The sequence below is a fragment of the Lissotriton vulgaris genome, chromosome 4_1 (assembly GCF_964263255.1).
Source record: "Lissotriton vulgaris chromosome 4_1, aLisVul1.2, whole genome shotgun sequence".
In the NCBI taxonomy this organism is placed as follows: domain Eukaryota; kingdom Metazoa; phylum Chordata; class Amphibia; order Caudata; family Salamandridae; genus Lissotriton; species Lissotriton vulgaris.
The window spans coordinates 671,462,783-671,485,404 of NC_141691.1; the positions used below are offsets into that span (position 1 = coordinate 671,462,783).

At 44.5% G+C, this 22,622-nt stretch overlaps 1 protein-coding gene across 1 annotated transcript in view; it reads right to left on the reverse strand.

Annotated features, from left to right (window-relative positions):
* Nucleotides 1-15,085: 15,085 nt before the first annotated feature.
* VAPA (VAMP associated protein A) overlaps nucleotides 15,086-22,622 on the reverse strand; it is a 333,878-nt gene continuing 326,341 nt past the window's right edge. Inside the window, exon 6 of the mRNA XM_086964938.1 lies at nucleotides 15,086-17,724. Coding sequence (XP_086821064.1) covers nucleotides 17,596-17,724 — 129 coding nt within the window. The 3' untranslated portion in view covers nucleotides 15,086-17,595. The remainder of the gene's footprint in view (nucleotides 17,725-22,622) is intronic.

The following is a 22,622-nucleotide window of genomic DNA, read 5'->3' on the forward strand; positions in this document are numbered from 1 at the left end:
GCCATATGTTCATGCATATGCAAGATGCTCATACCATCTGTTGGATGATATATGTCTGTACTTTGACCTATTTCTTAAAAATCAATAAAATGTGTCATAAAAAATAGAACCTATCAAGGAATCTATTAACTCTCTTCATCCTTTGGGACCCAAATTTCTGGGTATGTATGCTTCAATAGGGAGAGAGACTTTGTCTATATGTCCAGTCCCTGAAGGCTCGCATATTCGTGCTTGCATATACGTGCTTTTAAGCCGCCCCAGCTGCTTTCCCAACCTTTGGTACCTGCGATACTGTCTGTTTCAAGGACGTATTGGGAGGGGACAGGAATCCAAGTAGACTAACAGATCGAATGGAAACCGGGTCAGTGGGGGAAGGGGGTTGGATGGGTGCAACAGGAAGCAGGGTCTACTTGTCTAAATCTACCTCCCGATTCCCTACATAGCAATTTTGGTAGGGGTACCGTGTATTAGTGCAAATACTACAGAATCTACTGTCCAACAAAAAAAGACAAAGTATGTCATTGGTTAGAAAAAAATGCACACTTTTATTGCAAGGATTATGATATTCTATTTGTCAGGAGGGTTGGGTGGATCGGGCCCATGCCCAAAATCCTAGAGGGGGGATTGTGTTGTAATTAACTGAAGGTTTCTGGTTTTGGCTAAGCGATTAATTCAAAGTCCCGATCTATTGCCAACTAAGGATACAGGTATCAACATTCTCCCGCTATTTTTTTTAATCATTGCTTACAGCCTAACCTTCCAATGAGGGTCAATAGGAGACATTACCATTACAGACAACCAGCTATTTCTACTGCTAATAGATTCCTTCCCTTGTCTGACTTGGATCAAAATGACTGACTCCAGGGCACTCCCCCCAGCCTTCCCAACCATAGGCCCCTTAGTTTGGCTGAATGTCGCACTAGTACATTTCCCATTGAGTCTATACCCTGTAGTATGTAGGGACCATTGTTGAGAGTCCTTAGCTGGAATATTGTGGACCCAGAATGGCTTAATTTTGTCATTGAATTTGACATTATTTTGCTCCAGGAAACTTGGGCCCAAGAGCCAGTTGGCTGGGATGGCTAAGCAAGCTTTAACGTGGCAGCAATCCCCTCCCCTGGTCAAACATCGCAAGGTGGGTTAACCACCCTGGCTCGTCTTTCCAAGCAATTAAGGGGTTTTCCGCTTCCAGCGAAATACAATGGGATACAGATATTATGGGTTATTGTCTCTAAAGATTTAATTTTTTGTGTGAATTTCTTTAATTCTATTATCCTGGGTGTCAGATAGAGGCTCTTTTTGAAGTAGTAACAATCCTATAGGCTAGAGCATATACCCATTTTTAATTTGTTAACTTCATAATAGATGGGGATTTTAATGCTAAGTTAGGAGCTAACCCAAATTGCAACCTCTTTGTAGTCAATTATTCTTTGATCAGCAATTCAGGGTCTGACCAAAGGGGCCGCAAGCTATTGGATGCACTTGGTCAGGTTGGTTTACGAAAATGGCATGTCTAGGGGGCCCGTTCACTCACAGAATTGTTTAAAATTGATTACCTGCACTGACTTGCCGGGGACTGGAGTGGTCGGCGGGGTCCGTCCGTGCGAACGTACCTGCCATTTTGGAGGTAGTGTTGGTTGACGCTCTAGTTGCTCTGGACACTCACGCAGGGCTCCATAAATTCCCCGATGGTGCGAGCGTGCAGCGGGAGCGCCAAAGGCTAGCCCGTCCGCACGAAGGAAGCCCTCAGCGCCAGCCATGCTGCCCGTTTGGGCTTTGGTGGGGATTCTATTGGGGAAACTGGCTTCGAGTCACTCCTCCAACTAGGTGAGTCTGTTAAAGAGACTTTTAGGTTCACTGAATCAGCGTCCCCCCTTGGAGATTTTCTTAACAAAAGTTTGCTAGCGTGTGGGCTCCTCAATGTGAGGTCCCTGCCAAAGCATAGTGTGGAAATTCAGCTGTTGCTGCAATCACACAAGCTCGATGTTCTGTTCATGACAGAAACATGGACCAGCACTGATGGGGAGGTTGACCTCGGCTGGGCCTGTCCACCAGGTTATAAAATCCATCACCAACCCAGGTTAAACGGGAGGGTGGAGTTGGAGTTATCTACATAGATATCTGGAAGATAGGGATCATTGACACTTCACTCATGCGAAGGTCTGGGCCTTTTCCAGCAGGTCTCTAAGGCTACTCATAAGGCTGCGCATCTCCTTGACCTTATTTTTTCCGAACCCTACCTTCTGCATATTGGCGAAATTTTGCAGATGGATTGGACGGATCATTCTTCGATAAAACTTTTTTGTTGAACTTAAGACCTTTCAGGCTCAGGTCTCGCGTCCTATGACTGAATATATCAGTAGAGACTGGAAGGCTCTCTCACACTCGAGGAGCTCTGGCACTGTGTTCAAGGTCGGGGATCGTTTCTCTTCGGACATGCAAGTTGCGGAGAATTATGCCTCACTATGTCTGAAGGTCACCTTGACCATGGACTCCTGTGCCCCTCTGAAAAAACACAGGTGTAAGGGCAGAATTTTTGCCCCCTGGCTTAACGCCACACTAAAAGACCAGAAATGAGTGTGTAAGCAGGCCGAGAGGAGATGGAGGAGAGGCTATAAGGAGTCCGAGAGGATGCTGTGGAAAATAAAAATTGTGGAGTATAAGAATGAGATTAGCAGGTCTAAAGCAGACTATTTCTCCTCCGTAATTTGTAATGCCTCTAATAGCTCTAGAAGCGTTTTTAATATTCTGAATAGTCTCACCAGCCCTGACTGCTCTAGGAATTTTATAGCCCCCTCACAAGAACTCTGTGAGAACCTAGCTAGGTTCTTTCGGGAAGAGATCCAGCTGATTATTGATGATCTCGAGAGGGGCCAGCAAGCAGCTGGGAATATAGCCCCTCGGCTAGGAGCATTGTAGCTCCGAAGGTGGGCGATTCAGAGGGTGTGGATAATGGCCCTGGTTGTCAGGTTCCTGAACAACTTTTTGAGTTTACGCCTTTAACGGTGGAGGACTTCAGCAGATTGGCACAGGGTATCTCCTCTGGCTTACCCCTGGACCCAGTACCACATAAGATCTGGAAGGAGTATGAGTAAGAACTGTTCCCTACTCTGCGTCTGATCTGTAATCAGTCGCTAGCATGTGGTGTAGTCCCCCCCACAGTGGAAGCAAGCTTTGGTGTCCCCTTTACTGAAGAAGACATCTCTTGATCCTGAATGTTCAAAAAATTATAGGTCTATTTCCTTGCTGCCATTCCCAGCTAAAACTGTGGAAAGTGCTGTTAGTATCACTCCTTCACACCTAGAACACAATTTGCTGGAGGAGGTTCCGTTGGATTTCGGCCGGCTCATGGGACCGAGACGGCTCTGGTGACCGTCATGGAGGAGCTTCCGAGGCGGGCAGACAGGGGACAGGCAGCAGCATTGATCCTGCTCGACCTGTCTGCCGCCTTTGATACGGTCAATCATGAGATCCTGCTGAGAAGATTGAGTGAGGCCGGGGTGAAAGCCTGTGCCTTACGATGGTTTCTATCTTTTTTGCAGAATAGACAGCAGGCGGTGTCCCTTCCAATCTGCCTTCTCCAACGTGTTGCATGGTGTTCCCCAGGGATCGGCAATCAGCCCTTTTCTATTTAATGTTTATTTAAAACCTTTGATTGCGGTCAAGACATACAATATCGACATCATAAATTATGCAGATGACACACAGCTGATCCTCTCCTTTGAGGGAGAGGATTCAACATCAGTGGAGGTGTTTCACAACTGTCTGTGGGACACGGCCCGCTGGCTGCAGGATAATTCTTTACATTTCAATGCAGGTAAGACATAGGTGATCTTTTGTGCTGCGAAAAGGATCCCTCATCTCCTTCCCTGCTATTTCTGGCCTCCTGGAACTTCGTCCGCAGTCCAGCCGGCAAAAACTGTCTGTAATCTGGGCATTATATTTGAAAATAAGCTTATTTTGGAAGCTCAGGTTACTAAAAGAACCGCCTCTTGTTTTGCGATCATTATGTCCCTTCGAAAAATGTTCCCGTTATTACCTTCTCAGGCACGTGCCCAAGTAGCAAGGTGTAAGATTCTCAGTAGGCTTGACTACTGTAACGCTCTTTTGCTGGTCTCTCCAAACTTCCTGCTGGATAGAGTACAAAGGATCCAGTCAGCAGCTGCCAAATTAGTCATAGGGTGGCCTAGAAGATACTCTGCATCTGCTGCTTTGGCAGAACTTCATTGGCACCCTTTGAGACAGAGCGCAGTTTAAATCTCTCCACCTTGTTTTTAAAGCCCTTCATGGGAAAATGCCTGTGCTTATGCGGAAAAAAATGGATTGGTATACCCCTACAAGAATGATTCGCTCCTCGTCGGAGAGATTGGTGAAGGTTCCTAAATTTAGGAAGGTGAGGTCAGGGGGTGGATCTTTTAGGGTGGCAGCAGGTAAATTGTGGAATAGACTCCCTTGGGAGATCAGGCAAATTAGGGAGCTCCTTTCCTTCAGAAAAAGTGTAAAAACGTTGCTGTTCCCTAAGACCTAGATGCCTGACCTTGCTCAGACTCACCCCCACCTTTGAGCTGCTTAGCGCCAGGATGCCTGCAAGGTGATAGTGCACTCTATAAGTTGAATAAATAAATAATAAATAAATTGCCCACATTTGTGGGATATGGGAAAGGGACTATTGTTGAATACGTTTTTCTATCAAGGTCGCTCGAAGACTATGCTAGCCCCGGGATGGTACATTAAATCTGCTATAGCGACCATAACCCAATAGATATTAGGTTAGGGATAAACTCCAGTTTGGGAGCAAACCCCGATCCAGACCTGATCGGTTTAACTGGGAAAGATGAGGGTCTCCGGGTTAAGTGGCGCAACCTTCCAAATCCAATATTAAGTATGTAGTTTGTTCCAACGTAGGAATTATTATGAAGCCCCTATTAGCCCTTGAAACATCACCTGCAACGATTATGGAACTGTTTGATCAATTAAATAACTATTAATACCATGATGAGGCATATGTCGAGCAAACTTAGGGGGAAAAAATTTGGCTGGTTTGAAAAAGAATGCAGGCAGGCCAGTAACTACCTGCGTGAGGCCCTCTACCTTAAACATCTCAATCGGGATACTATTAGGGAAGCAAGAAGGGCCTATATATTAGCTATTGTGAAGAGGAAAGCTGATCTTAAAGAGGCCTCTTGGGAACGGTTGGCGTCTACTTCCACCACTAGGGACTCTAGGGGTTTTTGGGCAGCAGTTAATGGAAGGCAGCCTAATGTGGCTGCTCAGGATGACATTAGTTCTTACATCTCTCCAGCTCACTGGGTGGCTCACTATCATTGAGTCCATGCCTTGGAAACTGTTGTGCCCGTAGTGTTGGCTAAAGATGGTGACTTAGACCCACTTAAGATTAGGTTTGATCCCGAAGAGGTTTATGCAGCTATTATTGGCAGCACCTCCAACAAAGCCCCAGGTCCAGACTGGATACCTATGGATTTTTATAAGGCAGAACCACATCTCTGGGCTTCAGTTTTGACTAATGTACTTAATACTGCAGCCCAGAATAGGCTTACCACCATCTTGGAAATCTTCTACCATAGTTAGTCTTCAAACAGGGGAATAGGAAGGATGCCACCTGTTATAGACCAATTTCCCTATTAAACTCAGTTGTGAAAGTGGTAGGTTGTATTGTTTTAGAGCGTGTAGAAGCCTGGGCTCAAACCAATGACATTATTTGCCCTGTCCAATATGGATTTAGTGATGGGATGGGATGGGCACATTGGAACAATGCATGAACCTTAACCTTCTGAGAGATAAATACGAAGTGGCGAAACAGGGGTCCATTTTCTAGTATTAATCCTCGGGTCAGTATGATCCCCATGCACTTTTAACTTGTCCTTGTGACGGTTGCTTCCCCAAAACCCTAATACATCTGGTCTTATTCAGTACATTTTATGATTTTTTAGGTAAAAAGTATTTAATTCCACTTTAAAATCTAGGGGTTTCATCCCATTTCAACCTGCCTTTTTACATTTACAGCAACTACCGGATCATGTGGTGATGCTGGTGGTTACTGCCTATTTAAAAAGGAGCTCTATATTGGAATAAAATGATTTGTGCCTAATTTATAATGATTTGATTGACAGGCTGGCCTGTTTTCCTTAAAATTGCACCTAATGTGTATAGAATTTGCGATTGAACGCAATAAGATGGATTGTATAGTTTAATGTTAGGAATGTGCTACTTACCAGTATGCATCCGTTCTTGGCATGTAGGGCTGCTGACATTCATATCTGTGCATAAATCGCCGCCTAGTGTTGGGTCCGGATGATTGCACATTGTTGTCCTCGAAGAGTATTCGAAGTATCACGAGATAGGTGGCTCCTCCCCTGGACTACAGTGCACATGGGCATCCTCAGATTGTTTTTCACAATTGTGGCAGAGATGGAGTATAATACAGTAAGGTAAGTGATGACCATGCCTGAGAATGATTCTGAGTGCTAAAGCTGTGACAGGCACCGGGGAGGAGGGCGGGCGATATGAATGTCAGCAGCCCTACATGCCAAGAACAGATGCATACTGGTAAGTAGCATATTCCGTTCGAGGCATGTGGGCTGCTGAATTCATATCTGTGCATAGAATAAATAGCAGTTTCCTCCTTAGCAGTGGTTGCCCATGCCAGCTGCAGCAGTCTGAAAAAGAGTTCTGAGAACAGCCTGTCCTACAGCAGCTTGCTGTTTGGAGTGTACATCTACGCAGTAGTGTTTGGTAAATGTATGTATGGTGGTCCATGTGGCTGCTCTACATATATCCTCTAGAGGAATGTTACCTAGGAAAGCAATGGATGCCCCTAACTTGCTTGTGGAATGCGCTCTTGGGGGAACTGTTAATGTGCGTTTAGCCTTTTGATAACAGATCTGTATGCACTTAACAATCCATCTGGCTATACCAGATTTGGAAATAGGGTTGCCTTTGTGCTGTGGAGAGAAGGCAACAAACAGTTGCTTAGTTTTCCTGAAATCTTTTGTACTGTCTATGGAATACAGGAGAGGTCTTTTAACATCCAGTGTGTGCAGTGCTCGGTCTGCCACTGAATCTGGATTAGGGAAGAATACGGGCAGTTCTATGGTTTGATTAATGTGGAACTGCGACACCACCTTAGGCATAAATTTAGGGCTGGTACGCAGCACTACCCTATTAGCATGAATTTGTATGAAAGGCTTTTGAATAGTTAGGGCTTGAAGCTCACTAACTCTTCTTAGCGATGTGACTGCCACTAGAAAGGCCACCTTCCATGTCAGAAACGGTATCTCACAAGAGATAAGAGGTTCAAAAGGTTGTCCCATTAGTCTGGTGAGAACTATGTTCAGATTCCAGACAGGTGAAGGTGGGTGTCTGGGAGGAATCACTCTTGAGTCCCTCCATAAAAGCTTTAATGGCTGGCACCCTGAAAAGGGAAAGATGCTGTCTGTTTTTAAGATAAGCTGCCATTGCAGGTAAATGTATCCTGATGGAACTATATGCCAGATTTCATCTGTGTAGATGCAACAAATAACATATGTTTTGCGTTGATGCATCTAGCAGATTTATGTCATTATTGGAACAATAAATGACAAATCGCTTCCATTTTGCCACATAGCATGCCCTGGTTGTAGGTCTTCTTGCCTCCTTGATGATGTTCATACAGTCAGGGGGCAGGTTCAGGTAGCCAAACTGACCTCAGGAGCCAAATTGCAAGGCTCAACTGTTGCGGATCTGGGTGCTGAATGTCTCCATGGCTCTGAGTGAGGAGACTGGGTGTGAGTCGCAGTCGTTGGTGAGGCACCACTGAAAGTTCTAGGAACGTGGTGTACCATGCCTGCCTTGCCCATGTTGGCGCAACTAGGATGAGGGTCATTGAGTGCTGCCGCAGTTTGCGTGCCACTAGCGGTATGAGCGGTGCTGGAGGAAAAGCGTACGCAAATCTGTCTGACCAGTTCATCCATATCGCATTGCCCTGAGACTGCGGGTGTGGGAACCTGGCGGCGAAGGTTTGGCATTTTGTGTTTTCCTTTGTGGCGAATAGGTCCATCTCTGGATGACCCCACTGCTGGAAATACGGATGGAGCACCGAGGGATGTATCTCCCACTCGTGCATCTGATGGCTGTACCTGCTGAGCAGGTCCGCCATCTGGTTGTCCTTGCCTGGGAGATGTTCCGCCATGAGGAACATGTTTCTCTGAATGGCCCACTTCCACATGCTCTGGGCTAGATGTGACAGTTGTGGAGAGTGTCCCTCCCTGCTTCTGGATGTAATACATGGCAGCCATGTTGTCCGTCCGGATCAGCACGACTTTGTTGAACAAATGCAATTTGAACGCCTCCAACGCCATGAAGATTGCCATCAGTTCCAGCAGGTTGATGTGCATCTTCTGCTGCTGCGTCGTCCATAGACCCTGCACTGTATAATGGAGGACATGCTCTCCCCAGCCCTGGAGAGATGCGTCAGTCTTCAGCACTATCTGTGGTACAGGCTCTTGGAACGGTTGTCCCCTGCAAAGGTTTTGTGTGTTCCACCAATGCAGAGAGTTGTATGCACGACCGGTCACCAACACTAGGTCTTTTAGATGTCCCTGAGGCTAAATTCCACTGTCGTGCCAAGCACTCCTGAAGCGGACGCATGTGTAGCCTTGCGTGAGGGACTATGAAGATGCAGGAGGCCATCATACCTATCAGCTGCATAAATACTTGCGCTGGGGGGTGAGTGTTGGGGCCTGAATTTCTGAATCAGCAATTGCATTCTGTTGACTCTGGCTGAGTTTGGCTGCGCTGTTGCTGTTAAAGTGTTTATTGTCGCTCCTAGGTACTGCTGTACATGTGCGGGTTGAAGATGAGATTTTGGGTAATTTAGTGAAAATCCTAGACTGTGTAGGAGGTGAATCGTGCGGGACATGTGGCTGGCACATTGCTGGGCTGACTTTGCTTGGACAAGCCAGTCATCCAGATAAGGATAGACATGGATGTGTTGTCTCCGAAAAAGCGTAGCTACTGTCGCCAAGCACTTGGTAAACACTCTAGGGGCTGTAGTGGCCCCGAAAGGCAGGACCTTGAACTGGTAATGCTGGTTGTTTATGGTGAACCCGAGATATTTCCTGTGTCCTGGGTGAATGGGAATGTGGAAATATGCGTCCTTTAGGTCTAGGGTTGCTAGGAAATCCCCCTGACTGAGCAATGGTAGGACTTGCTGCAAAGTCAGCATGTGAAAATGTTCTGACAAGATGTACTGGTTCAGGGGTCGGAGGTCTAGAATGGGCCTGAGAGCCCCATCCTTCTTTGGGATTAAGAAGTACAGTGAGTACACCTCTGTACCCTGTTGTTCTAAAGGCACGAGTTCTATGGCCCCTTTTTGCAGGATGCAGATGACTTTTTGCTGCAATAAGTGCATGTGCTCTGCAGACATAGGACGGTGCCTTGGGGGTATGTTGGGTGGAGTGGAGGTTAGTTCTAGACAATATTGGATAAGTTGTCTCACCCACCTGTCTGTGGTAATGCCTTCCCAGACTGGCAGGAACTGCTGAAGTCTTCCCCCGACCGGTGTTATATGGTCTGGGGGCAGTGACAAGACGTCACTGTTTATTGGTGGCGGAGGATCTGGCATTATTATTTCCCCGTCCTCTGCCTTTGGTGCGGTTCCGACGGTATCCACCCCTATTGTTTTTGTTATAGGTGGTCTGTGTGCCTCCTTTGTTGTATTGGGCTTGCTGTAATGCTTGACCTCTAGAGGCTCCCCTGTTACCGGAGCGACGAAAGGAACCACCCCTGAACTGTTGTGACTGCAGAGCTCCCATGGATTTTGCTGTCTCAGTGTCTTTCTTAATTCTTTCTAGGGTCGTGTCTACATCAGGACCAAATAGAAAGTTAAGTTGTTTGGATCTCTGGCTTGAAACCAGATGCGTAGCCAGGCATGCCTTCTAAGCATCACACTTGTGTTGATGGCCCTAGCTGCTGTATCTGCTGCATCTAGCATACATTTAATGGATGCATTTGAAATCAGCTTCCCCTCCTGTATCAGCATTTCTGCTCCCTCCGTATAAGCATCAGGCAGGTGTTGTAGTAGCTGCTCTAACGTGTCGTAATGAGCCCTATCATATCTGGCTAATAGGGCCTGTGTATTTGAGATTCTCCAAATATTCGCCGCTTGAGCCGCTACTCGTTTGCCAGAAGCTTCCAAGATTTTGGATTCTTTGTCCGCGGGAGGAGCATCACCACTTGTTTGAGAGTTTGCCCTCTTACGAGCATTAGCCACCACTAGGGAGTCCAATGGGAGCTGGCCCTTGATGTACGTAGGGTCTACAGGCGCAGGCCGGTATTTCCTTTCAATCCTTGGGTTCACAACCATTGCCCTTGTGGTATCCTTGAAAATGTCACCAGCGTGTTTAAGGACACACTTTAGCATAGGCAAAGTCTTTACTGATCTTTCTGATGTTGAGAAAATATCAAACAAAAAGTCTTCCTCCACTGGGTCAGCGTGCATTTCACTTCATGGTCATTGGCTGCCCTTTCAAACAATGCGTTAAACACAGCAGTATCTTCAGTAGATGAGGATTTGACGGCATAGGACTGAGTGTCAGGCGTGGTGTGGGGCTCACCAGGGTCAACAGGGTCAGTCCAGGGTTGAGGCTCCTCTTGATCTGTGTCAATAAGATAATTAAATTCATCCTCATTGTATCCCTCCCCCACATCCTCATTGGTACGTGTGGGAGAATAGGCGTATTCTTGTCCATAGGACTCCACAGGTTCAAAAAGAACTGGTGAGGTGGCAGAGTCCCTTCTCTTTTTGAGTGGGATCTTGTATGACTCCAAAGGATTTTCTGGAATGATCTCTCTTTTGTAAATAGTAAGTCTTCCAGAATCCGAGTCGATGAATAGTTTTGACTGATCATCATAGGAGGGCGCTTGGAACACTACGTCCTCTTCTACGGGCTGATTTCTTGAGGCTACCGACATCTTTCTGGCCGTGTCGGTGCTTTTTTGTGGCTCGAACGCCTTGGGTCGAGCGGTCGAGGGCAGTCCGTACTTAATTGGTGGCGTAAGCATTTGAGACGAACGGACCTTCTTCGAGGGTGGCGCGGTCTTCGATCCGACCAAATTTTTCTTATCACTAGTTTGTTTGCGGCCTTGCGTCGACTCGAGCTCTCGGTGCGCAGCAGGCACGCTCTTCTGCTTCAACGCGACATGCTCTTTCGGGTCGATTTTGGTCTTCGACTCGAAGGCCTTGAGCACCAGTGGCTTGGAGGCTGGTAGCTTCGGATCGAGAGTCTTCGGAGCCTTGAGTCCTTTGTTAGTGTCGCCATCTTTGAACGTGGACGTCGATGGCGTTAGTGCGACGTGCTTGACCGTAGATACAGACTTTGGCGCCCCGATCTTCGGGCCGACGCCCCCTTGTGACCGCGAACGGTCGATGACACTTTGATTTGATCGGATCCGATTAATCCGAAGCCGTCGATCCGAGGACTGTCTTTAGCAGTTTCGGTTTCGATTTTGCATCTTTCGGTTTAGATTTCACCGCTGATTGTGGATGATCGACCAATGGCTCCTTAGAAATACTCTTAGCAGGGCCTTGACGCGGGGCTATAGAATATGGATTAAGATCTTGGCTAAGGCCTTCCGGCGATGCCTCGACCTGAGCCTTTGAAAGTACAGTGTCAGTATTGGGCCCAGCGACTGCGGTTGGGCCTTGCTCATCGCTCGAGTCGTCATCAACGGCTCCGATGGACTCTGCGTCGTCTCCTACCTCGACGACGTCTTCCTCATGAACGTAGTCTTCTTCTTCGTCCTCATCATAGTTAAATCTGCTCGGACGCAGGATCCGACTGTTGTTCAGGATCCTCTTCATCGACGCCCTAGTCGTCATCAGCCTCGAAGAGGTTCTCCGGGTCGGGCGCAGTTGTCTGCGCCGACTGTCTTGCGGCGTGTCGAAGCCGAAGTGTCTTCTTCGACCTGAACCGAGAACAGGCCGTGCAGCTAGCCTTGTCGTGGTCCGGGGATAGGCATTTATTGCACACTGGGTGCACATCAATGTGGGGGTATTTGGAGTTGCAAACGGGGCATCATTTGAACAGGCTCCGTTCCATCGTCGATCGTTGATGGTGCCTTTTTTTGTCGAAAAAGGCCAACGGCCTTCGACGTCCTGTTCGAAGAACGGGAGCAAGTACGTGGCACCGAACGAAAGACAATACCGACGCCCCGAAGGCCTTTTGAAAAAGTATTTTATATTGATTCCGAACTGGAGTCAAGAAAGTACATCCGAACCCAATGGCGGAAAAAAACAATCTGAGGATGGAAAGGATGCCCATGCGCACTGTAGTCCAGGGGAGGAGCCACCTATCTCGTGATACTTCAAAGACTCTTCCAGGACAACAATGTGCAATCATCCGGACCAAACACTAGGCGGCGATCTATGCACAGATAGGAATTCAGCAGCCCACATGCCTCGAACACATTTATGTGGTTCTAATGTTTTTATATTTTATGAATTTGATGCATAATCTAATAAAGATCTTTCCATCTATGGGTCCTTTAGATTTAAGACCACCATCCATTCTCCTGGACTATGGCAGACAAAACTGAGCATTTTGAACTTGTCCTTCTGGAGTAATAAGTTGAAGGGACAAAGGTCTAGGATAGGGCACAAGCCCTCCATCGTTTTTGAGCATCAGAATAGAACAGAAATAGCAACCATTCTCAATCTCCAATGCTGGCACCATTTCCATGGGTCCCTTGACCAACAGAGATTGAACTGCTTCATAGAGTATGGATAAGTGGTCGTCCGGGAGGTGTCGTGCTGTGCTGTGGGAGGCATGTGGGGGCTGTGTCAGAAAATGAAGGGGATAATGATTCTGTATGATCTGCAGCAGATCTAGATCCACTGAGTGGATGTGAGCTCTTGAACATGGGAGATAAAATGTGATGAGACTCCCTCCAGGAAACTGTGTGCTGCAGAGGGTGACAAGGCGGTTTTATGTCTGTAGGCGGAAGGTTTTGGTAGATCGTTTCTCCTGGGGGCCTGTAAGCTGGAATCCTGATCCTAGCGCGCGCCCCCCTGCCTAGGGGTGTGGGCGGAACACACTGGGGTTCAATCAACTAATGGAAGCCTATATCACCAAGCTCTCTGGAGAAGGGTGCTGGAGGAGGAAGGTAGGATAGCCTTGGGAAGGTCTGTGCTGCCTGGTGATCTGCCTCTTCACTAGAGGGCAATAACTCTGCTTTGCTCAAGTCCCCAACAATGTATCCATGAGTATTCATTGAAAGGGAGAAGAGGCTCCTACATAGTCTGTCCTGTGTACAGAACCCCCCGTTAAACGATTAGTCTTGACCTCAGTTGTGGGTAAAGTGATGAACAAAACATTTGCTACTCTCTTAATGACAGTGGCAAACGAGGCATATTCTTTCTGTAGCTACATAAGGCAGGGGTAAGTGAAGGCTGTGGTCTGGTGAGGTTGTCCAAGCCACTGTTGTCCCGTAGGTCTAAAAATATGTTTTCATCACTGTATGGTGTACTGGTGTTGTCCTCATTGCCATAGTCGTGAAATTGTTGAAGTAGCAATTCAGGGTCAAAGTGTGGTTATGTGCACGGTTGGTGAAACATCGATGGGAGTTGCGCCGGGTCCTCTTCCAAATAAGACAGGGTTATTGGCTTCCAACCCAATGTACACAGTTGGGATTGCGGCATGGGCTTTGGTGCTGTTGAGCCCGAAGCTGGAGGTGACCTTGGAATGAGATGAAGTGGAACCGTCTTTGTCACGGACCGATCCATCAGAATATTAGGGCTCAAAGGCAAGCTACAGAGATCCAGGCCATAGCTTCTTGAATAGAGAGGAGGGTCAGAATAAGGTTCAGGGGTTACAGCCTGGAGGTACCTGGGACATCCAAATGCTGGGAATAGTAGGATGTAGAACAACCTTATTTTGACTTTTTTGCTGACCGACCACATATGGTTTCCACAATAACATCTATTTGTGGCAGGCCTTAAACTGTTTAAATGCGGTCACTTTAGGAGGGGACATGTCACTTTAACACTCGAAATGATGCAACAAGAAACTTGTGTCCAGCCTGACAGACTCGAGGGAGTGAGTGCTCCCGATTTTCCTTGGGAGACGTGGAAAGAAACCAACGTCAGGTTGCGGAGTGGCATTGATATAGTGGCCTGACATCACATCAAGGGCAGGACAGACCCAACACGGAGCCGCTTAAAGCCAACTAACGTCACAGGAGGCAGCTGCTCTTAAAGTCTTCCTGATCCAGTCTAGTACCTTGGAAAATTCATAAGGTGAGGAATCCGATTAGAAATATCCATAAGGAGCAACCTTGAAAGAATCCAAACCCCTGAATATGTGCCTGGACATAATCAGAGAGGCATGCTGCCATTATTTGTCACCACGCTGCATGACACTGAATGGGATGAGAGGATTATGCTTTACTACAGTAGAAATAAAATTCTAAAGCATATTGTTCCCTTGAACAAGTAGACATTTTTATTAAATTGCATATTCCGGTTATGGATTTAATATTTTTGGTTTAAAAGATCACTTTAAATTACAGTAATAACCATGTAATATTCTGTTAAGTATTATTTGCATCTCCCGCCTTGCATGAAAGCAACAATGGTAATAGGTCTTAGGGACAACCGCAAAGACAGGTTTGTATCAACATTGAGGATACAAAGACTCTCTGGAAGGGTGTTGTACCTACTTTTTGAGAGGCAGCTACAAGGGATCATTTGTTGCTCGAACAAATATAGAAAATATGTTCTTGAATAGTGATTGTGCCGTGTGGTATAGCCACTGTTGAGAGTAATGTGACTCTAGATGTTAACTTTTTCATCTCATTTGCCAGGGCTTCTGATAAAGGTTGTTTGTCAAAGTGGTGACGGTCATTGGTAAAGACTTATTAAGCACAATATATTCAACATCGTCTTAACAAAATCAAGTCCTTGGCTTTGACACCTTGCATTCACCCGAGCCTAGTTTGAGCATGTATTCGACAGCTGTGAGTTATAACGATATTTCCTTCTTTCAAAATTGCAGGTATTCATTTCAGACACAAGTAATGACTCTAAACATTTAAGGAACAAAGACAAACTCAGTTTAATCCATATTCCATAATTTCTGAGTATAGGTTCTCATCCAAAGTCACTCCTGATAGCAAAATAGTTTGAGCATTACATTTTATATATACAACAATGACTGTATCACTGGGTAAAACAAGGAGCGGTCTTTGTATTGAGCACTTTAGCTGATTAATGTGTTTTAAGATATTTAAAGGCAATTGAAACAGTCTGTATTTACGTTATTATTTGTCCAATTGTTCAATATATTGTGGCAAACAATTGATATACAGTATATATTTATCTCTAAAAAAACGTTCTATCAATTTCTGATCCATCAGTGGCCATCACCATTCGTAAATTGCACTAAGCAAGACCAACAGCTTTGGGAAGTACAGCACAACGGCAATCACCCAGTGCTGCTGGTACGGATCATAAGTGAGAAAATACATTTAACTTTCCCACACAAATTCACAATAAAAGAAAATGATTCCACTCTGCAAAACAAGAACACTGTGCCATTCATTTAGCAGACTGCTTGAGGTCCTACTGGAAAATTCCTGCACCTCCTGAAAAGGGCAAGACTAAGACTGTGTGACAATTCAGCAACAATGAGACATTGTTTACAGTTAAGAATACTATTTTCCAGACCAATGCAATAATTAACAAAAACTATTTAACCAATTAGACTTTTAACATACAAATGCTATCAATGGTGGGAGGGACTTTGATGGAAATAGTGGAATATACACTAATGAAAAAGCATCTCCATCTTGTGCTTACATGCTAAGAAGAAAAAAAGGTAAGCATAATTGGCATCGTCATGTTTTGTACAAGAGATGTTCGAAAGCTTACCATGAGACATTGATAATTCTGACAGCACGTTGCAATTATACTCTTCATTAAACAAAATTAGTAACTTGTGAGCAACGGGCAACAACTGATTTACTTCAGAACATGTTTTACTCACTTTCTGTGTAAAGATAACTTGAGTCTAAAACTAAACCATTACATGAAATTCTGATTTTCTGGATTTACAAATAGAATTACAGTAGTTGGTCATTTTAGAGAACCTTTGGATTTTTCAGTAACTAGCAGTGGTTATTAATTCTTGGTCTTGAAGGCTGGTTGCACAGACGTAGTCCCGAGTTGATTTCATATACAAAGGCAGACAACAAAAGACAAGACTGAGCTAAGCACAGAAATGTAAATCAGACCCAACACACTTTAACAAGGCCACATATGAAGATTGTACATGTATTACCAATGCAAATAGATCTACAAACAGTTTAATGAAAACTATTGATCATTGAAAAGAAAATAAATATTTGAGGCTGAGAGTTGGATCATCTGTATTCTGCACATTCATTTTAAGTACCGAGAGCCAAAAAAAAAATAAAAATAGAATATTTTTTGATGGTTAAAAATTGTTACAAGATAAGTAAAACAAAGGGAGAAAGTTCCCAAAGAAAAGAAAAACAAAGTGCGGTGCCCTATGGAAGACGTACTCTACTAATGATGTAATAGCATGCCTACCAGAAAATTGACAATTGCCCACAATCGCCAGCACAATTTCTGCAAAATGAACCCATGTAATGGTAATTACAACTGCCACTTTGTAGACACTAAAAATATGTCTAGTTGCAAGGAGCTAACTATATTAATTTCCACAGAAGCAGTTATATCCCCAGACAATGAAGACAGCTGAAGTTATACTGAAATGTCAAATGTTGGTAAATTAAGCTAGCTAATAACTCACTGACTGATAGTTCCATCTTCACTTTCACTGAGTGGGAACTTTCCAACCAATAATAACTATTGAAGGCAGTGACAACTGATAAAAGCTGTTATAAGAAGCAGAATTACCATAAATATTGAATTTCGTATGCTTCCATCTAATAGTAGAACAGGCACAAAAAGGCTAACCAGAAAATTCACTTACTATATTTCATTTCTTCATGTGTTTAATATCATGGGACGAGATTGAAAGATTGAAACCTTAATCAAGAGCTACTTCACAAAGGATTGTTTATGGCAGGTAAAACTTTCACGAGATTAGCAAAGTAAGATAAGAGAAAATTTACACTGTAAAACAGTACATTTTCCCCTATAATACCTCTTGTCATTTCCCAAAATATTATGAAATCCAATCTTAGTGAACCATTTTTCAGGAAGACACAGCAACAAATACATTTAAAAAGAAGGGTTAAATTAACATTTACAAGACTTATATCCTTAAACTCTATTAAAACCACAGCACGGAATAAAGAACTTTATTATTCTATGAATTTTGAAAGGACTGAATGGGCCGCGGACATCTGCCATTGATGATTTAAAATACACTTCTGTCCAACAGTTTGTTTTATTTTGTTTTATAATAGTGAGATCATTAAAGGCAAAGCCTGTAGGACACTGTGCACAAAACAGTCACTGTGGGCCATCACTACCAACAATGTGGTAGGTAGACAAATCTTTATGGCCGACAAAAAATGGAAAAATAAAGAAATTGCAGGCCATGCCTTCTTCTACAAGATGAACTTCCCTAGAAAAAATCCAATGAAAATGGCTGCAATAACAACAAGCAGTGATGGAAGAGGGTGAGCGACATTGGCGCTGACCTTTGCTCCTGCATGCGAGATCCTTGATCTTTCATCCTGCAATAAAAACCATAAAAAAAGGGTCAACATTAACAGAAAACAAATGTACACTGCTTTTCTTGTAAAGTCATTTACAGACCATAATTTTGCTAAGTATGCACATATGTGACAGCCTAATTCATCTGTTTGGTAAAGTAGTTTATGTAAATATACAAGCTAAAAGAGAACTTGATTTCTATGATCTTCTAGGTTCTGGTCATGATAAACTGTTTATACATTTAACATCTGGGAATACCAGTCTGCTGTGAATGAAATAAAGGTCATGAAAGAATGAACACCCTGAAAAAGATTCAAAGGAGCAAGCAACCTATGAAATGAAAAGAAACAGAGACTTCTAGAGCGCAAAACATTCACCCAGAGGTATCATGGCACTGGCTCTGCAGAAAACAGAAAAGGGCAATAGAGCCAGCTCAAAGATTTAACAGCCACGTCTTTAATGCCTTCCTGAAAGACAGCGGTTGATTTTCTTTCTTAATCTGCAGTGGTAAAGTATTCCAGTTGGGTCGTACTGACTCCTTCCCCCCCTGAAGCACACTTTTTGAACCTGGGAACAACCAGGTTGTGGGAGTGTGCTGAGCATAGCTGGCGGGCAGGAACATAAGGCTGGAAGTTCTTTTTAAAAAAAAATATTGGTCCTGCATTGTGAATGGCCTTAAACGCAATACAGAGCTCCTTAAATTCTATCCACCTTTCCAATGGTGGCCAGTGTAGCTTTTTCAGCGCCATGGAGACTGATTTGTGTTTAGGGATATTTAGCAGAAGCCGCGCTGCGGCGTTTTGCACAATCTGCAGTTTGAGGCAATGTTTGCGGAGGTTCATAAAGAGTCCATTGCAATAGTCAGCTCTGGATAATACAAGAATATTTACAACAAGGGGTGGTGAGGGACAGAGTCTCTGAATTAAACAGAATACTCTCACCCAGTCAAGAGATCAGGGCTAGATCCAACACCGTTTTTTAGCTCACTGCACCATCCCAGTTTCAGAACCTGGCTGTATGCAAATTAGTCTGTTCCTGTCCCAGTGCATGATGGGAACAGGGCAAACCAAACTACAAAAGCCAATTCTTACACTGGGAAGGAAACAAGCTACCGGGGACCGGTTTCTGGCATTTCAGCCTCTTCGGCCCGGCTTGCTTGAATCCTGATGGTGCAATGAGCAAGGGACTCACATCTGAGTATACCCTTCCACGCTTAGGGTGGACAAAAATATTTACAACAAGGGGTGGTGAGGGACAGAGTCTCTGAATTAAACAGAATACTCTCACCCAGTCAAGAGATCAGGGCTAGATCCAACACCGTTTTTTAGCTCACTGGATAATACAAGAGCTGAGACCACCAATTTCTTCAATTTAACTGGAATAAATGGCAGGATCCTTCTTAACATTTTTAACGTACAGAACCTAAGCTTTGGGCTCAGACTATGATCCAGGGTCCTGAATTCCTAACATTTAAGTGATCAATTCTGGATTCAACGAATACAAAATATTACTTTTAATACTTACGTTCATTTAATTAATCACAAATATGGATTCCAAATTTGACCAGCAACAGTTGACAGCCTTCTACTAGAATAGCAGACAGCTGTAGTGTAGTAGGAGAGGGAGGTCTTTCTAAATCAGGGCAGTTGACAAGTCATCCAATAAGAGTCAATGTGAGGAGACTGTGCTGGGTCAAAGGTAACCCTAAGTGGTACCATGCCACTAGTCAAAACATTTCTGTAAGGATAACCAAATCATCAGGGAGTCTCACTGCCCTCAACAAATATGGTTAGGAAACACTGGAAATTTAAAAAATGGCCCCCGCTAACAGAGTACCCTTCCTGATCGCTTACCTTATCAGATGCTACTGTTGCCCTTGCTTTCAGACTAAGATTTTCATAGCCCATGACAAATCCAGTAAGACTTCATGGCAATAACGGGTTGACCTTGGCAAGGCCAATGCAAGCCAACAAACTGCTCTGAAATGAACATCATGTCAGACAACCCTCCAAGAGCCCACAGTTCATTAACTGCTGAAAAACCTACATATGTGGGTATTATTGAATTAAAGACTCTTTAAACCGAACAGAAAAAATATTGCAACAAACACGGGGTAACTAACTTCTGCCTTTGCATGTTGTCACCTCCATTAGCAATACCAGAAAGATTTTAAAAGCCAAGGATGGCAGAAGTGAAGCGAGTACAATCTGCATCTCCACTGAACAGGGTGAAGTAGAACTTGCAGAAAGCAAATGATATCCAAGAGAACGGAACAACTGTTTTCCCGTGACTAAATACCTTTGGAAAGCAAATGAAACAGCATCGGTAAAGCAAGTATTAGGATGGGATGGAAAGTCCAATGGATGGCTTTTTATTTGGGAATGACAAAGTAACTGGAGATACCAGGTCTGGAAAATGCTAGTTGTGGGTCTCCGTGAACTTATGCCTCTACTAAAGGAATCTGTGTTTGACCTCCTGGATACCAGTTCAAATCCTGGCAGGTCCAATCAGCCTTTCATCCTTACAAGATAGATACATTGGAGTACAGAGGAGTTGGGCAACATGCATATGTTATTACACTACCAAGATACTCTTCTGAGTGAATGTTGTGCTGCACAAACACACGTTATGTTAATATTAGGCTTTGTATGCATAAGAAACCTGATGTTCAGTGCACATTTTTTCTGAACTGTAGAGGTATGAAGCCACATGTCCTGGTTTATAGAGAAGCTGTATAAATTAAAAAGAACCAAGTGTCTAAAATACCACTATTGATTTTTCATGCACAATACGACTTAGATCTTTTATGAATTTAGCTTACTCAATAGTGAGGTTGGGGAGTTTGTAAATAGCAAGTTTAATGTAGCCGATTACCTACTATTTAAATGGGGAGCACCACAAAATGGTTAAAAGAATGTCCAAATCCAACAATGTATTAACCCCTTGATAAAGGATAAAACAGTTCAACAAGTTACACAAATTACATCATGGTGGTACAGTGGAATAAAAAGGATCCAGAGATATTTCTGTAGACCACAACTGTGGCTATACAGTCTGCATGCAAATCACGTTTGGCCGCAAGTTGCATCCTTCAGAATTAAACCCTGAAGTAAAGAATTTAAATAGGAGGGGGGAGTGATTCAAATCTACTTTGTAGTTGAAGAGATGAGAATCATCAGCAACAGCAAACTGGGCATGACCGCACAGGTGACTGCATCCTGCTTCCGCAACCTGAATGGACATGCTGTGGATTATCATCAAATGGTTCCGAGCAAGAAAACGGTCACTCATGCCCTAGTCACCAGCAAGTTGCAATACTACTGTATGTTGGACTCATCAAGCCACTCACTATAATACTAACAACCATCCAGAACTCAGCAGCCAGACCCATCATTTACCTCCCATCTCAGGGAGCACCACTGGCTCCAATACACAAACTCGCTCATTAAAAACTTCACGCACACACATATTAAAGTCTACACAACTTAAGCCCCACCAACCTGAACAGTTGCATGTTATTCTGCTATTGAGTCTTGTGATATGTATCTCTCAAGAGACCTGGAGTGTGGAGCCTCGCTATAAGGTTGGTTACACCACGTATTTTGTACCAGCCATTCCACCCCCTACAGGGAGAGGCCGCCCCTCAGGTGGACTTCTTATATGGGTTAGCATCGCTCTGGGTTGCCTAATCAGGCACAGAGAATCTAATTCTCCTGACATTTTAAGAATCTCAGTTAGGGGGCCCCAGAGAGAGCGCACTCTGGAGATATTTAATATTTATGCTAGGGGCACTAAAGGTGGTTCCCCATCTCCGATCGTTACTGAGATTGAAGATGAACTCAGTCAGTGTAGTGATAGTATGTATGTCCTGATCGCAGGGTTCTTCAATTGTACTTTTGAACCTCTTGCGGCAGAGGATATTTTGGGTATCTCCGATGAGGATGCCAGGAGGGGTATTCCATCTTTAACAATCTCGCCCATAAAGAGGTGGTCCCGACAGGCCATCCAGCTTAACACCTTAACTTTGGAATTTGGTCTAAGGGCAGTGAACGGTAGATCACCATCGGATCCTTCTGGAGCCTATACGTTCAACAGGGTAGACCATTCCTCAAAGATAGACTACATCCTACTTGTCCTTAAGCTCTGGTGCTTTATGCGTGACATGGAAGTCTTGCCCACTGTGGACAGCGACCATAATCCGCTATCCTTAATCTTGCACTCTCTGTGGTCGCTTACAAATGGTCTGCAGGAACCACCAGTATTACGGTCAACCTTAGAAGTTTGTCCATCTAACTGTGGGAGGCGCCTTAAATGGTGTAAGGTTGTCCTGGAGGAGGGGAAGGTCCAGAATATTGAGGCACTTATGGGTGCGGCCCTGTCCAAAATGGACAGTACCATCGGACCCCCCCAGAAGTAGCCATACTTTTTTGTGATACTATTAATGCCCTGGGCAACCTATTTATAACACATAGTAGGGGTCCTCCTGCAAGGGAGCGCCAGAGACCCAAGAGTAATCCGGGTTGGTATTCTAAAAAAATGTCGGCAGACGAAATCTGCACCCTTGAAAGCAGTTAAACTCAAGGGCCCTGAGCTGATGCTAGGAAGGATTATAAGCTTGCCATTAGCGAAGCCAGGAAAGATTGGGAGGACCAGTTCTGGTGCGACCTAAAGGAAGCTAGTGCGGGGAGGGATTCTAGTGGTTTCTGGAATCTAGTAAGGGCTAGGAATAGGCCTGATAGCACCCTCGTAACATGTAATATCACTGGAAAAACGGGGTTTGATCATTTTTCTCTTCTTTATACCTCCCACCTAGATGACAGGCAGGGGCCGACTATACCATCTCCAATGGACCCCACTGGGGAGAGCGAGGCTCATCCCTTCACAGTCAAGAAAGTGGAAAACGTGATAAAATTATTAG